Source organism: Accipiter gentilis, chromosome 2 (assembly GCF_929443795.1).
Source record: "Accipiter gentilis chromosome 2, bAccGen1.1, whole genome shotgun sequence".
NCBI lineage: Eukaryota > Metazoa > Chordata > Aves > Accipitriformes > Accipitridae > Astur > Astur gentilis.
This window is the reverse complement of record NC_064881.1, coordinates 37,470,029-37,486,668: the sequence shown is the minus strand read 5'-3', so window position 1 is coordinate 37,486,668 and position 16,640 is coordinate 37,470,029. Positions and strand designations below refer to the sequence as shown.

At 34.1% G+C, this 16,640-nt stretch overlaps 1 protein-coding gene across 3 annotated transcripts in view; it reads left to right on the top strand.

Moving 5' to 3' along the window:
- Nucleotides 1–16,640, top strand: part of CSMD3 (CUB and Sushi multiple domains 3) — a 767,893-nt gene that overhangs the window by 376,447 nt on the left and 374,806 nt on the right. For all 3 annotated transcript variants that reach the window (XM_049824473.1, XM_049824463.1, XM_049824457.1), the window contains 2 exons: nucleotides 1,367–1,470; nucleotides 7,410–7,522. In XM_049824473.1, coding sequence (XP_049680430.1) covers nucleotides 1,367–1,470; nucleotides 7,410–7,522 — 217 coding nt within the window. The remainder of the gene's footprint in view (nucleotides 1–1,366; nucleotides 1,471–7,409; nucleotides 7,523–16,640) is intronic.

Genomic DNA, 16,640 nt, shown 5'->3' with positions numbered 1-16,640 from the left:
TTTTGTGGCTAGAAAAACACAAAATATCCAGAATATTCTTTTTACACTACAAAGATCAAGAAGATTTATGTATGCTTTTGTCTGCTTTACTCAGACAATTAGAGTAGACAATTAGACAATTGCCTATACAATTTTCCATGTCCTCTCTGTCTGGGCCCTCTTAACTCTCTGTACTTGACCATATTCCCTGGAGTATAACACACACATACATGTACATACACACATACACACACACACACACACACACACACGTTTGCATATGTGAATATGCCAAACTGGCTTTTCCTCAGTGTACTTATGTTGCCATTTATTCCTCTAAAGAAAAGTGTTTCTCCTCCCTTCAAAACAAATTACAATCCTTGGAACGTACATCAGTTCCTCCAACTTGCCTGTACTGGCTTTTGTTCATGGAAACATGTCCTTCTTCAGACAATTACCAGAACCCCAGTGTAACAAAGTAATACTGAGCTTTCAAGGATGTGATATTAATCCATCAGAATGGCATCCACAGCTTTGAACACAAACACTCTCAGTTCTCAATTATAACAATAATTAAATACTGTTTATTACAGACATAAGTATTAAAAATGCCTACACATAAGTATTTTGTCATTTATATCTATATGAAAATTTGAGGAACTTCTATAATTTTCATAAGCACAGGGTTAACATGATTAATACATGGGTGGAAAAATATGCTTTATTTTATTTTCTAATAATAAGGTTGAATTTTGCTGTAAGTGAAAAATACATTGTATTCTTAAAATGGAACTGAAATGTTTATCTTCCATCATTAAGTGTGCATACTACAGTTTAAATTACAGGATATAAAAAATGCCTATGCTTCTGATAGTTGCATTTTACTCAGGTTCATGGAATAAGAAAATGACTTTTACCTTTGATCCAGCTTTATCCTACTTGAGCCAGATTATAGATGTCAGGAGTAAATTATGTTCTTCACCTTCACTGAATTTTCTCAGTGAAGTACAATTATTCAGTTGTTATTTGAAGACAGTTGTATTGCATGAAGTCCAATTAGTTATGTTGCCCTTGAGTATGTCTTAATCAAAATGTAATGCAGTTATCCAGAACTGTATTAAACATATAACAACTACATAAATAAGTCAAATGATGCTTTGAGGAGGTCAGCAGAGTGTTGATACCTTAAAGTTACTGTAGTTCATATTTCATGAACCAAACCTGTTGGGTTAATTAAAATAATTTATTGTAAAATTTGCTAAAGTTACATGTAATTATTAGTTGGAAAAATCTCTTTTACTTACACTGCTGAAAAGCTTATTTACAGACTAATTTCTCAGGTACGTTTCTTTAGTTCTAAAACATATTTACTTATTTTACTTCCTAGGTTATTCAGATAAATTTTGAAGAATTTGATCTGGAGATTGGCTATGACACACTGACAATTGGTGATGGAGGAGAAGTGGGTGATCCTAAAACTGTGCTTCAAGTGTAAGTCTTTTGCATTTACATTTTGTATGCATTACAGAATATCATTAATGTGTTTTCTAATGACAGTAAATAGTGATTAGAAGCAGGTAAATCTCAACAAAAACTAATCTTACCGGGCTTATAAAATTACTGAAGGTGACAGTTTTAAGTACATTGTTATATGTTTACTCTTCTGAAGTCAGAAAGAGATGTGCTAGACATCAGAAAAGACAAAGATAAACTAAAATCAGAAATTTTAAAAGACATAGTGTGTACATTCATGTGTAGACATGTAAATTTTTAGGTGCTGTTGTGCTCCCTTTATAAGTGTGTTCTCAAATTAGAAGTGTATAAGAACATAATAGAGAATAGATAAATGGATGACTTATACATAAACTTTTACGATCTCCTAGCAGGCTTAGTATGACAAAAGATGTACTATAGGATCTTGACCTTGGAGTGCTTATTGACTATTGTAGATCATTCAAACAATGAGCTACTATAGTGAAGAAAATTACTACACAGGAAATCTGAGTATTATATTACCTAAACCACGTATGATTACAATCAGACAGCACTGAGTATTAAATAAGGATTTTATCATCCATTAGCATTCTTCTAGAATGTGTGAGCCCAGATACATAGGTACCTATATGTTTAACAGCCACTGATAAACTTCAGAATCTGTATTTTTTCAAATGCTTTACTTGTGATAACTGGTCTAATAATAATCACAACATTCTTAAGAAGACAAATTCAGAATCTTATTACTAAATTTGTAAAATTTTGAAGACAGCAGTATAATCCAGTGATTCTGTTTGTTCCCCAGTCATTTGAAAATATGCAAACCACTGTAATTAGGTATTACTTGTAGTCTGTCACTTTATGTAGCTCCCGTTCCATTCAGAGTAAATAATTCAGTGTTTTGTAGGTAAAATTAATGCCCCCTAAAATACATTGTATTTTTTTCATATCTGATTCAATTTTGTGAAAAAAATAATAAAAATATTGTTTATTGCTTAGAAACCATATTTTACGCGTAAGGGATTGTCATGGTTTAAGCACAGCCAGCAACTAAGCACCACGCAGCCGCTCACTCACTCCCCCCAACACCCAGTGCGATGGGGGAGAAAATCGGGGGAAAAAAAAAGTAAAACTCCTGGGTTGAGATAAGAACGGTTTAATAGAACAGAAAAGAATAAACTAATAATGATAATGATAACACTAATAAAATGACAACAGTAGTAATAAAAGGATTGGAATATTCAAATGATGCACAGGGCAATTGCTCACCACCCGCCGACCGACACCCCGCCAGTCCCCGAGCGGCAATTCCCTGCCCCCCACTTCCCAGTTCCTAAACTAGATGGGACGTCCCATGGTATGGAATACACCGTTGGCCAGTTTGGATCAGCTGCCCTGGTTGTGTCCTGTGCCAACTTTTTGTGCCCTGGCTGGGCATGAGAAGCTGAAAAATCCTTGACTTTAGTCTAAACACTACTGAGCAACAACTGAAAACATCAGTGTGTTATCAACATTCTTTGCATACTGAACTCAAAACACAGCACTGTAGCATCTACTAGGAAGACAGTTAACTCTATCCCAGCTGAAACCAGGACAGGGATTGCCTGCTATTTAGAAAAGATTTTTGGAAATAGCCAAATAATATTTAGCTGTTATTTTTAGATAAACTGGCCTCTCAGTAAGTACCTTATGTTATCAGTAGTTCAAATGAGTTACAGATTTAAAACACAGATCAGAACAGAAGCAGATGTGATAAATGTTTAGTACAAAATGTATTTATTCAAGGCCCACCACCCCCCCCCCCCCTCCCAAAAGCAAAATTAGGATTCCTTAGAATGAAATTCCCTGCAGTATATTTAATGGAAATATTTAATACTACTTTTCTATATTGTGACTCCATTATTTACTATGAAAATGATATAAAGAATTTATTTGGGTTGAGTACTCTAAACCTAGTGTTTACCTTGTTTTCTTTCCTAATTTCATCTCATTAATATTATTAATTGCAAAACTTTGAGCAGAAAATGCAGTTGTTTCAGGATTTGCAGATTTTGATAATTAATTTCCCCCTTAGATTTTTTTTTTTCTTCAGAAGATAGGCTATCTGACCTTTTATTTTAAATTGTTTTTGTAATCCCTTCTTATCAATGAGGAGACCAGGATTGGCCAGGTATTTCAGGTGCAATTTCTTTAGGATAATGCAAAGTTTCTGTAGTGTGTGCTAATTGTTACTAATAATAGTTTCGAGAAGTGGGGAAGTACTGTAATTTCTATTTTATAAACAGTGCTAAGCCTTCAAAATATATTTCTGATAATGCTGGAATTTAATTTCAGGTATTTGTAGATTCCTAAACTATACTGAATATCCCCTCATGTGGAAAGAGCATTTATTAAGTACCAATTCATTGGGCTTTCTTAACATTTAACTGAATTATTGTTTTTCATTGGTATCTGAATTACAGTAACACATTGAGGCACAGTACAATGATATTTAAAATTTTGAGTATTGTAGTAAAGTACTCTGTCCAGGTTTTATTTCATTAAAGATGTTAGTGTTTTGTAAAAGTATGTCTGATGATGAGACTTTTGTTGGGAAGAAATAATAAAATTACATGATTAAATTTCATGAGTATAAAGGAATTCCAAATAATTTTCATTAATAAAAGGGTTAATTAGAACTGTCAAGTGTTAACACATGATAAGAGAATATGTTCTGTAAATAACTAGGTAAATAATTTTAAAGAATTATTGCTATGGAGATCCTGGAAAAGCAAAAAATCCCCCAATTAGTTTGCGGGGTTATACAAATAACACTGTATAATCAGCCACACATATATTATTTTTGTTTACCAGTGGAATGATTGCTGATTATTCTGTGATCAGAAATATCAGTGTCAAAGTTATTAGAATTAAAATGTATAAAAAAAATTACATGGAAGATGGAACATAATTGAGTACTGTAAAAAAGACATGTAAATCTTTTCTCCTGTGAGCCATGCAGACTTCATCTGAGATATGATGCTTAGCAAATAAATCAACTATTGTATGATTTAATTTTTGGATTTAAAATTTTTGATAATTATCTTTCCTCCAGCAAATTGCTGAAGAACATTGGTTTGAATATGTCTGGTTTACATGTAAATGATGTGAGAACATTTATCTTCCAATTTATCAAAGTTAATCAGCAAACCTATCCAAGTGTTTAATCTACTAGTTTTACTGGGCACTGCTAGATAGGAAGGTTCAGAACCAAAACCTGAATTTAAGAGGCATTTAGGTAGAATTATGCTTCCTAAATTGAGAATTGCAGTCCTGATAATTCCTACTCTGCTGGTGCTAATCACAGCTAAACTCCAAAGCCATTTCAGTACTTGCCATTAAGTCCCTCTGGGTGCTGACAATTCTGTGCCTATATACATGCACCCAGCAACATGACAGGTTGTTCTAGCCTAGTGGCCCTAGCACCTAAGTGAGCTTAAATCTGAATGTAATAAATTTTTTGTGTGTTTGACAAGATGACTAATGTGAAGGCATTCTTAGTGCATTCCTGTGGAACTAAGATCTTTGCAAGGTGGAGCAGTGTTAAGTTTTATTACCAAGGGATAGAGCGGAAGGAAGAAAAGAAATGGTGGTTCCTCCTTCGTACATCAGTCACAGCACTTTTTTAGGATGTTTGGAACTCTGCTTTCAGCAGCCTGGTCTGACAGTTGCTGCAGGTGACTCTTTACGTAATAAGCATCTGAGCACTGGTTCCTGTAACATGCACTTGGAAAATTGAGTGCACAAGGCATGAAACTCATTCTTAAGCTTTTAGTGTTCTTTCTGTGTTGGGTGTACATGTATCCAATCTCCCACATTACAGATCATCTTCAGCAGGTGGAGAGTGTTGCAATCTTTTGAAAATCCTCTAACCTAGTCTTCAGTGTACTCTCTCAGGAGGAATGTATGTCACTAGTATGTGCGAGGGTTAGTTCTTCAGTCCTAGAGGAAGAGGTGGAAAACACCCTGCTGCATGTCATACTGTTAAGCTGTTTAATAAAAAGGGAGGCATCATAATCGTATGTTTCCATTTCTACTGTTGACAGTGTTCACTGCTCAGCTTTTGAAAGGGAAGGTGTAAGAACCTACTTCCAGGAGGGGAATCTAGGTAATGAGTCCAGGGTAGAGGAAGTTGCATAAATCCCAGGAGGAAAGAAAGGATAATACATAACTACAGAATTTCATTATTATCTTAACCAGCTTCCTTCACATAATGTTGTTTTTTCTGGATCTTATTGCTCTGTGGCCCCAGAGTCTTCCCAAATATTGTACAGGGATCCCTAAGCACTTAAAAAAGAGCAACAAGTGATTTCTGTGTTCTGTTGATTCATTCTTAATTTCAAAAATGCATTTTCAAATGGTATTTTTTCCCCATGAACTATTTAATTGAAAAAATATTGTTTCTGAAAACTGTATGCATTTAACAAATATATTTATAATTGACTTCAGAAAATAGAAACAATAAAAATTTTGATGGCTGTTTATTATAGGAATTATTCTCTCTGACACAAAAAAGAGATTAATATTCCTGATGGCTTTAATATTCCCAAAATATACTGTCAGTCACCAGCGACAGTTACAAAACTCTGTTAGCCATTACATCAGTGTTGTTTCTGAGGAACATCCTGTTAATCTATTAATTTGGCAAAGACTGAGTTCACTGAAAACACTTTCCCTTAGTGCAGGAGTGAGCAGTTGTACATTATTTTGGCCAGTCATTTACTTGTTCGATTCTGGCAAGAGTCTTTGTAGTAGCTCCATCTGTGAACACAGATGTGGGAAACAGACATGAATTTCTCCCACAGCAGAGTATTTCATACAGAAACAAGCTAAAAAAGACCAGAGGGGAGAACTAAAATTAACTGCAAAATACATTTAAAATAGTCCATTTGAAGTTTCAGCTAGCTTTAAAGAATGGTTAGAACTGCAAAAAATAAACTAACAGCTTTCAGTCTTACACAGTCTTGTACTTGTCATCCATTTTACAAGAATGGAAAATGTTTTGGTACTTTCCACCATTATGTTTTAGCTGATGAACTCTTAACCAAATTTGAGACAAAGTTTTGGGGAAAAAATGCAATATAATATAAAAATGCAGCTTTCACAACATTTCCTTTTTGCTATCACACTACTTCATTCATCAAACAGAATGAACATTTAGGATTGCATTGACTTGCAAATTTTTGCAAACAATATGAAAAGTGAAAGAAAAGAAAAAAATAAATACCAAGAGTAGTTCATTCTAATTAATCAACATCCTGTCACATTAGTAGGTTGTAAAGTTGTGAGGTGGTATTTTTGTTAATGAAGGAATGAACATCACCTGAGTCTGTCAGACATGTTCTTCCATTGTGGTAGAGGGGATGAGAGAGTGCAGGGAACATGTGGACCTTCATAATAGTATTGCTATTTAAGAATAACAACTTTCTCTTAAATATGCAGTGCATGTATTCCAAAGTGTGTAATTGTATAACAGAGAAATACTTATTTTGAAGAATAAGTGTAGTCCCTCATTATGGGCTTCTAGTGCTATTTCATAGGCCTGCGTATATCTGAGTCATACACACAGGAATGCCAGATAAGGTTCAGGATTGCAGGAGATGTATGTCTTTATGGACCAGCAACTGAAAGTGAGATGAAATATTTCAGTACAACACAAGCAGTAGTTTTTTGTGTTTATAGAATGCTATCAAATCTGTAGGCATTGGAACCTTGAAAGCTGTATTGGTTAACCAGCCAATAGATAACTAATTTGGTGGGAGCTGAATATAATTAATTTAAAAACAAAAAAACATAAAAAAAATGCTTAATAGTTATTTAGATCCCTTACAAAAACGAAAAAAAAAATAAAAAATCTAGTTACTTAATGGATTTACAGATTTTTTTTCTATGTATAGGTTAACTGGGAGCTTTGTACCAGACTTAATTGTGAGCATGAGCAATCAGATGTGGTTGCACCTTCAAACGGATGAAAGCGTGGGCTCAATCGGTTTCAAGGTTAACTACAAAGGTAACAGTACATTACTGGAAACAAATTTAATGGTGTATGAAAAATTAAGCCAATATTATGAAATGTTTTTCTTTTATATTAGGGGATGCATTCTATTTCCAGTTCTGTCAGTTTTAAAAACAAGAAAATGCAAGCTGAGTTGAAAAAAAATACATAAAATAAATTTGATCTCTTTAAAGGTCTTATGTCATATGAAACTGCATGCTTTTTATTTGATGTGTTGCTACAGCAGTTGATTTTTGGGATATAGTTTTACATTTATCTTCTGTTATTTCATGTTGAAAAATATTAAAGTGAAATAATTCTGTGATTACTTAAAGCTGAATGCATAAAGGAAATGAATACTTCTTACATTCTTTTGAAAATGAATCATGCTTGCCACGACAGAAAAAAACCACCGCAAGTGAAGAATTTGAATTACTGATGAGCTTTGGGCCAAAGACAAAGAAAACCTTACTTGATAATGTTGTTCTTTATGGTCTTAAAATCTGAGGGATCTATAATGCATAACATAAAACAGCTGTTCCTGTTTGATGCTTCTGGGAGAACATACAGTTTTCATGTACCATGAAGAACAGAATCAACCAAAAACTTAAGCATAACATATATACATATATACACACATGCACTTCTGTATTATTACAGAATTAGTTATATTTATAATTTTTGTATTATATTAAACACAGCTGTAAATATATTTCTTGCAACAAATTTTTAAATTGCATGGTTCCTGCCTACCACCAAAACCAGATAATGGAAAGTATGATTATTCATCAAGAGAGGAGAAAGGAAAGGAAGGAGTTAAACCAACAACCATGTGTATTAGAAATGGAGCTGGTGTTGTTGAGGATGGGCAGATGGAGTGAATAAGCATATTGGGAGTAAACCTGCACAATGTGACTTGCTGGTTTTTTCTATCCATAACTTTCCTTTGTCTGTTCATTTATATTAAGTTCTATAGTGGTATAGCATGAGTCTACTTGTGCACTCTTGATATTCAAATCTAGTAGACTAAGATAGAAAGGTCTTACTACTTTGTTTTATGGCAGTTATAAAGACCCAGGATTTTTACATTCCAGCTGTTGAAAGGGGCAACAGAGAAATGATTAGTATAAAGAAGTTTAAGAATTTGTTAATACATCAAAGCTTGAACCATAGCTGAATGGAAAAGGAAGCTTTTTAGATGTGGACTTGAAATAATTTGCACAGCTCAGGTAGTTGTTTGCTTTATTTACATGATTCTTTTCTAGTAAAATTAATTTTATTTGCAACAATTTCAGTTTGCAGAAGGCAGAGGATTATTGTCTAGTGTCTTACAATGTACTACTAAGTCCTGTTTTATTCATGAGTTACATTTATTCTTAGAAGCTATAGTTCTGCAAGAATAAAATTAATTGAATATGAATAGGTAGAAGGGGACAGAAAGGGTGAACCTTCACAATCTCATCTCCATATAATCAACTTTGTGATTGCACACGTAGATATTGAGTCTGTATTTCTCTCTTGCCCTACAGTGGTACTTTACACTAGCTCACTAAATAGCATTTGAATGCATCAAGCATTAAATGGATAGGCACTGTGTGGTGAAGTTTTTTGGTTTATTTTCGTTTATTCCCCCCAATCTGGAATATGGAAATTTTTTTTTATATCAGTTGCCTTTGCTTTGATCCATGAGATGTTGTATTCATTAGAGATGCCAGAAACCAGGCAATGTTCTCTTAAATAAAATGGGAAGGGGGGGGCGGGGGCAGAGGCAGGTTTGGGGATTGGGGGTTTTTTTGTTAGTTTTACTTTGTGTTTAAGTCCTTTCTGTAGGCTCTGAAAAGAGACTTCTAAATGGGTAGTATTTTGGGTAAGCAGCTGTTTTATAATTAAAGTTTGGGAACTTATGAATTGGAAGTTGAAAGTCCAATGAGGTAAACTGAGTAATTGAGTTAGAATAGTGCATTCAGGGCTATGACACATCACCGACTTCTTTACTAGAATCAAAAAATTGCAAAGACTTCTCTCAAAAATGTTCGGAATTACTTAAGAGAATTGTGCTTTCTGGGATTCAGGGTCAAAGGACATTTTAGTTTAAGTGACTACATGAATTATGAAGAAAGTATGCCCAATTTGCCTGTGTATCTCTTTAATGGACTAGATAAAATTCTATTCCTATAACTTGTCCCCTTCCACCTCACTATTTCCACTATCCACTTAGACGCCTGACTAGGGCTGATACTGTATCTATTTATATGTATTATATATTTAGATCTTGTAAGTTTCTACTTACATAAAAGGTACAACTACATTAGCATTTTAGATTAGATCCAGCAGTCTGATTTTTGAACTGAATCTTCTTCTGATCATTCCCACTCCCCTTGCTTTATTTTTAATTGTGGAGTAATCTTGAAAGGCACAGATTACATTCCTTTGAGGTAATTGATAAGATGCACTTGAATAGCACCGGCAATAGCATTCCTTACGTGCTCCAGCTCCTAATGGGCATTTATCAGGCCCTGATAAAACTTGTCCAAAGTAAAACCACTAAACCACAATGAAATTCTTATAGCTAGTATGGGTACAGTATGTTGTATTGTTTCACTTTACAGACTTGCTTATGTCAGAGTTAATTACTTGATAATGTACTTGATAACAGTACTTGCTAATAGCTAAAATAATTTCCCACTACAGTGTTTTGATGCCTAAATATCAGTTTCTGTATATCCGGAGACTCAACTAACCACAGAGGTAGTGGAGATGGACGTGCCTCATCCCATCAAAATTCATAAAGACATTCTTCAATCTAGTTGACATTTAGGTCTGAGTCTGGCAGGCATTTTCAAGAATATAGATTGTTCCAACCCCTACATGGAAGACGACAGGAGGAACAGAAGGTTGTGGGATGTCATTACCCAGTGCCCTTTACCCGTTGTCCTCCAAAATGGTACGTTTGCTCAGGGTGTGAGATAGAAGGTCATATCCTTTCAGACTGGGATAGAATTGAATATGCCATATCATTTGTAATGATAGAAATAGACAAATGAATTTTTAAATAACTCTGCATTAGTAGGCTTTCAGCTGAAGAATTTTTTTAAATTTATGTTTATTACAGGAACTAACAGTTTGTTATCTTTTCTTTATCTGCCATTTGAGAGAATCTAGTAAGTCTTTGTGAAATAATATAAATCTTTGTCTTCTTCTAGATTAAGGTGTTGCATATGGAGTTATTTTTTGGTTTTAATAGCTACATCCTGTTATAATTATTTAAATATAAAATAGAGGTATAAACACCAGAGAGAGTCTTTTAAAGTAAATAAGTTTTTGTTGTTGTTTTGAAATTCCTTTTCCAGTATCCCATGAAATAAAACTACTTAGGGAGGTAGAATAGTAAATGTCCAGAACGGGCAGGACAGAAATGCAATAGAGATATATTTTACCTGTTATCTCACTGTTGTGCAAGCTGTTTTCTTTTCATGCTTCACACATATGGGTAGATTTTTTTCATGTGAAAACATGGAATATTTACCAATCTGAAATTTTAAGTGCATTATTTCCAAGTCATAATTTTGGGGGATTATTTGAAAACCATAGCCCTTTTAGATATGAGATCAGACTGTGGTGCTCGTACAATTACCAAATAAAACAAATAAATAATGGGTTCTTTTTAGGCTTCCCGCATCAGTGCTGTGAAAGGAAACTACAAAATAATAGTTATTAATGATGACAAATTGCATGAATACTTTGCATCATACAGTATTTCAGGAAATGGTGCCATATTGTCACAGTATCACTTCTATTCCCAAAGCCATGGTGAAGAGGAAGGAAGTGTCTATCTAACCAACAGTGGAGAAACAATCTCCAACTTAAACACTGTAACTGAATGGTTTTCATCTGTAATCAAGGAAAAAAAAAATGCACAAAATACAAGAGAAACTGATAAAACTGTGGCATAGCCTTCGAAGACGAGAAACCCATTTTTTAAGATCATAAGATTTTGCAGAATTGTGACTTTATTTCATTTTGCAAGAACTGATTGAGAATCTAGCAATGGAATATTGTAGTTCTTGGAAAAATTATACATGAGAACTCTAACTGCAATAGCTTTCATATGCAATAGCTTCCTTTTGTAACTTTGGACATATGTGAAAGAATAAATTAAATAAAAAACACGCCTTTTCAAAAATACACTTTTTCAAGATAAACTTTTTATTACAGAATTTGTAGGATTAAAAATAAAGTAAATAATCATGGTGTAAAATCATAGGAAAAATTATTTTAGGGAATTAAGTCAGTAATGTAAACACATAGTACAAAACCATCCTCTATTAGCATGCTGAATTTCTGTTAAGGTCAGATTTGAGTCCTCTGAAACAGAGGAAATTATCCTCAGGGCAGTCTAGTTCTGTCGGGTCCCCATACTGCACCCTCTGTTTCTGAGCAGTGGCCAAGTCTGAGGCATTTTTTTTCTCTTGGTGTGTCTCTCTTATTTCTCTCCAAATAAGCAGCTACACATTAATAGAACTTCTTAAATAAGGAGATTCTCCTGATAGCTCTGCCTCCTATCAGGACAAAATATGTGTGATTTTGTTGTTAACTATAATAATACATCAGACATACTCTAATTTTAATTGCGTAAGAAAATAAGGCTGAAGAAGGTTACTTTGACTGGAGAGTAATGATAAGTTTCAGAAGAGGCTTGTCTAAGATGCCAAGCTAGATAGGAGTGTAGGTAAAAAGTGAATTTGAAGCAAAGTAGATTTGCTTATTCAATTTTCTACATTGATGATCTAATTTTAAGGTATGGGATTTATACTCTGACACCCAATATTTCAAAAGATTTCTTTTTGCTTAAAGCATAACTTTCATCTTGCTTCAACCAGTGTGACTTGTGTTCCTGAGTGCTTGGGGTACTCTTGCAGCCTGGGGTAGCCTTCTGGAGTTTGTGATCCGCATTTCATCCTATTTTCCTAGCAGTAAGCACTGAGTTGCAAACACAGCTGAGTTTTTTTTGTCACAGATGCCACAGAGATGTTTTTCCATGACTAACTGCTCAACAGCACTTGCTTTTCTGGTGGTGACAGAACACTTAATGATCTGAATTAGGTAGATAGTTTAATCCAGTGTTAGTCTTCTCACTATGTCTGGAAACACATATTTTGGAAGTATGTGCAAAGTAAGATACATTTGCCATAATACAGGCTTCAGGAAGGTCTCATCTCAACAAGTTGTGAGTGTAGTTTTTTATGAAACATATATCTTCATGTCCATTCTACTAAGAAAATATAGCATTAGTTCTTGTTCATATTATAGACTAATTTTTAAAAAACTTAAATTACTGAACTGAGTGAGATCGTGGACAGTTTAATTGTGTAAATTTGGGTTTCACAAGACAAGTGATTTTGTTTGTTTGTTTGTTTGTTTGTTTGTTAAATACTACCTAATCTTTCTTTTGTGAGGAAGTGGGAAGGGAAGCTTTTGTACTTTCTGTGTGTCAAAATCAGGAATTAAATTATCACACTTCTCCTTTCTGAACTGTTCACTCCTATCCATTTCAGTTTATGTTCTTTTGTGGTATTTTCACTGTTTTGATGATTTCTGTTGCCTTTGTATCCACTCTCCTCTGTGTTTCTCATCATGTGTTTGTTTTGTTTGTATGTGTTTTGTGGTGCAGTAACTAGACAGGATCATGCCAATGATTTATTTAATTGGTTCCTAATACCCTCAATTCTATTCCTTGTGCATTCTAACTTCATTCTGCAGAAAGAATGACAAACAGAGATTCACATTAATGGCAAAAATCCCTGTGCTAAATCAATGCAAATGAACCTAAACCTTGTTAGTCTAATGATTAGTACAGATTCTCAAATACAAGTACTGCTTTGTATTTATAAAAAAAAAAAAAACAAACACAAAAAAACCACTTGTTGTGCAGCCCCACTCACCAATAGATAGTTTACAAATACAGCACAACCTTCTCTGTACCTGATTTCATTTCTGCTGCCACTGTGTTATTGACAAGTTTTGTAATTCAAACTCATTCCTATTTCAGATCTTTCTTGAACATATTAAGCAAAAGGGCATCCACTGCAGAAACCTGGGGCACCTTCCTTGTTAACTTACTGCCAAGATGAAAATTGTCACTATATTTTACACTCTTTGTTCTTCCCTCTTTGTTGGCCACAACTCACTGCAAGCTTTTTCTGCCCCTACTCTGTCAGTATTATCCAACTGTTTTATTAACCTTTTTATCTAATTCTTAAACAATGGATTTGACACAAGGTATAAGAGTTCCTGTTTGTAATCCCTAGGTTATAAGAATATGAGAACAGCTGTACAGAGTCATGATAAAGATCCATTTAACTAAATATCACATAAGGAAAAGAGAGAAAGCAATGATAATAGTGACACTTCTTCAGAATGCATTCCTACACTCTAATGGTTTGTGGCACAGAGACTTCCTAAATCCAGTCTATTTATAGTAAGTAACTCTTGACAGATGTTTTCGTCCATGATTTTGTCTATTTTTCCTCTTAAGCCCATATACACTTTTAGTATTCTGACTATTTCATGGCAAGAAAGTTCCAATAAAGAAGTATTTCCTTTGTTCACTGTAGTTTTACTAGGTTCGTCTGATGCCTTTTCATTCTTTTTGTAGAAAATAGTGTATTTAATCTACCATTTACTGCTTACTCAGTTTTGCAGGACCTTTCTTTATTTATTCACAGGTGGTTGTCCTCATTGCTGCTCTGTGTAAGGTAGTATCATCAGCAAGTTTTGTCATCTCACTGCTTGCCTTGTTTTCCAGCATATCTACAAAATATATTGTCAAACAGATTAGATACTAAAGAAGTCCATTAGTGACTTCTCTCCTCTGGAAGAACTGACCATTTACTTTTACCATCAATTAACTATATTTTAAGCAAACATCCATCAAAAGCCTGTCTTTTTATGACAGAGATCCTAGTCTCTGTAAGAACCTTCCATTTGCACTTCCTCAAATGCCCTTTGGAAGTGCAGATAGTCTACTTAAACTGGATTTCTCTCATCTCTGTGCCTGCTAATCTGTCTGGAAAGCATTGGTAGGCTTGTAATGCAGGACTTTCCTTTAGAAAAGCCGTGTTGCTTTGTGGATTTTTATCCATGTGTCAGCTGAATCTATTCTTGATTATAATTTCTGGTCTTGTTACATCTCAGGTTTACATCTCTGTACTTTTCAGATGCCTCTTGGAACTCTTTCTGAAAGCAGACACTGTATTTGTCCCTCTGACCTACAGTGCTATGACCACCTTAAGGAGGAAATCGGACATTCCTTAAGATTTTCTACCCGCACTTCAAGTTCTATGTCTAAGAAGGCCCCAATCCAAGCTTTTTTCCTGTGATCACAGGTCCAAATAATTACCTAGGTTATCTGCCATTGCTTTACAGCACCCACAGAAACAGCTAGGCAAATAAGAAATCTCTGTTCTTCTTTCTGATGGAGTACCTATTTTTTTAGTCAGTCAGGTTTTTTTGTTTGTTTGGGGGGGATGGTTCACAAATGATCATGTGTTGTTGCTAGAAACTAAGTTCTTTCAAAACTTTGATGCATTCTGTCAGGATAGGTTTTGTGTTTTGGAGGGGGTGGTATTTTGGGGTTTTTTTCTCTTTTAATTACTAATTTGTTCCATTAGGTCTTTTGACATCTCAGTCTTTGATAGTTCATCTTGAATATTAGAAAAGTTTATGTTCATTGTACTGCTGAGATAAGAAATTTCCTATCTGTCTCAAGATATATGTTTTGCATTTGAGTTTGAATAAAAAGACTAATGTTGTTGTATCCACCGGTTGCCTACTCTTAATCTAGACTGCATGCAGAAATTTGACTATGTACATGTGTATTTAAACATGCAAATATATACTTATAATCCAAGAAAAAGTCAAATATTAGTGCATAGTTTTTAATTTATAAATGTTCAATACAATACACTTCATCTATATTTCTCTCTATAAAATATATGAATTAACGTTGCGTAAGTTTTGATCTTTCATAGCTCCCTAAATGGTATTTCTGAGTACTTAAAAGGCTGTGCAGGATACATTATAATGAAGTCCTCAAAAATTTCATATAGTAGGAGATTAAAAAATTATAAATTTGTATGCAACTACTGCAGTTTAGCTTTTCTATAAATTATTACCAGTATTGTTTGCAACTCTGTAATCTTGCAATACAAATATACTAGTCTCGGGTCATATAAGAACTAATAATAAACTGTGCCTCAAAAAGCTGTTACTTCAGAATGTATTTGGGTGTGTGGGTTTTTTGTTGTCTTTTAAAATAATTTCTGGAAGGAGTATATTTGTGGTAATGAGAAACTTTCATGTTCCTGTTAACTTTACCAAATTGGTGAAAACAGGTCTTCAGTCTAAAAGCATTTTCTTAGAAAATGAAATTCTGTGGTTTATCTCTATTTTATCTCTCTATTTACCCAAAATATTTATTTACTGGTGCTTGCTGCTTCTTCTTGTTTATTGATTTTAATTCTGATTTCTCTGCATGTTAGTATTGTTTAATATTATGTTCTCCAAGTTGATTTATAAAATGAGGTTATTTGTCTTCAACAAGACTTAATTTAATATTCATATTTCTAGTTAATGGTTTTGTTTGGTTAAAAGAAAGGTAATTATTTCCATGACACACAATTTATGATCCTTTTTCTGCAACTCCCCTCATGTCAGTGGAGAGCTGGTCAGACAAATTGTTATTTGAAGGTGACTCCCATGACTTTTTAATTTTGTTCAATAAAACTGTATGCCATCCTTTCTGCTTTACAATATTTAATTAAAAGCATTTAGCAATCAAACCTTTTGTGATAGTATTATCTGTAAAGAAGAGTGGAAGGATTTTCTCTCCTCTGACATTAGTCTGCTGAGCAATATAAATACATTACGTGTGGAAAGGTCATCTTTTGCTATGTCCTTAAGTATTAGCTACTGCTCAAACCAGGACACTGGGCTAAATGGCTGTTAGTCTGACTCATCCGCAGCATTTCAGTGTGTATTTAAGTGCATTCGGTTCTGTTATCTCATGTCTTAAGCACATATGTTACAAAAGACTAGCTATTTACCTCTGGTTTTAGGGCAAAAATATGCCCCA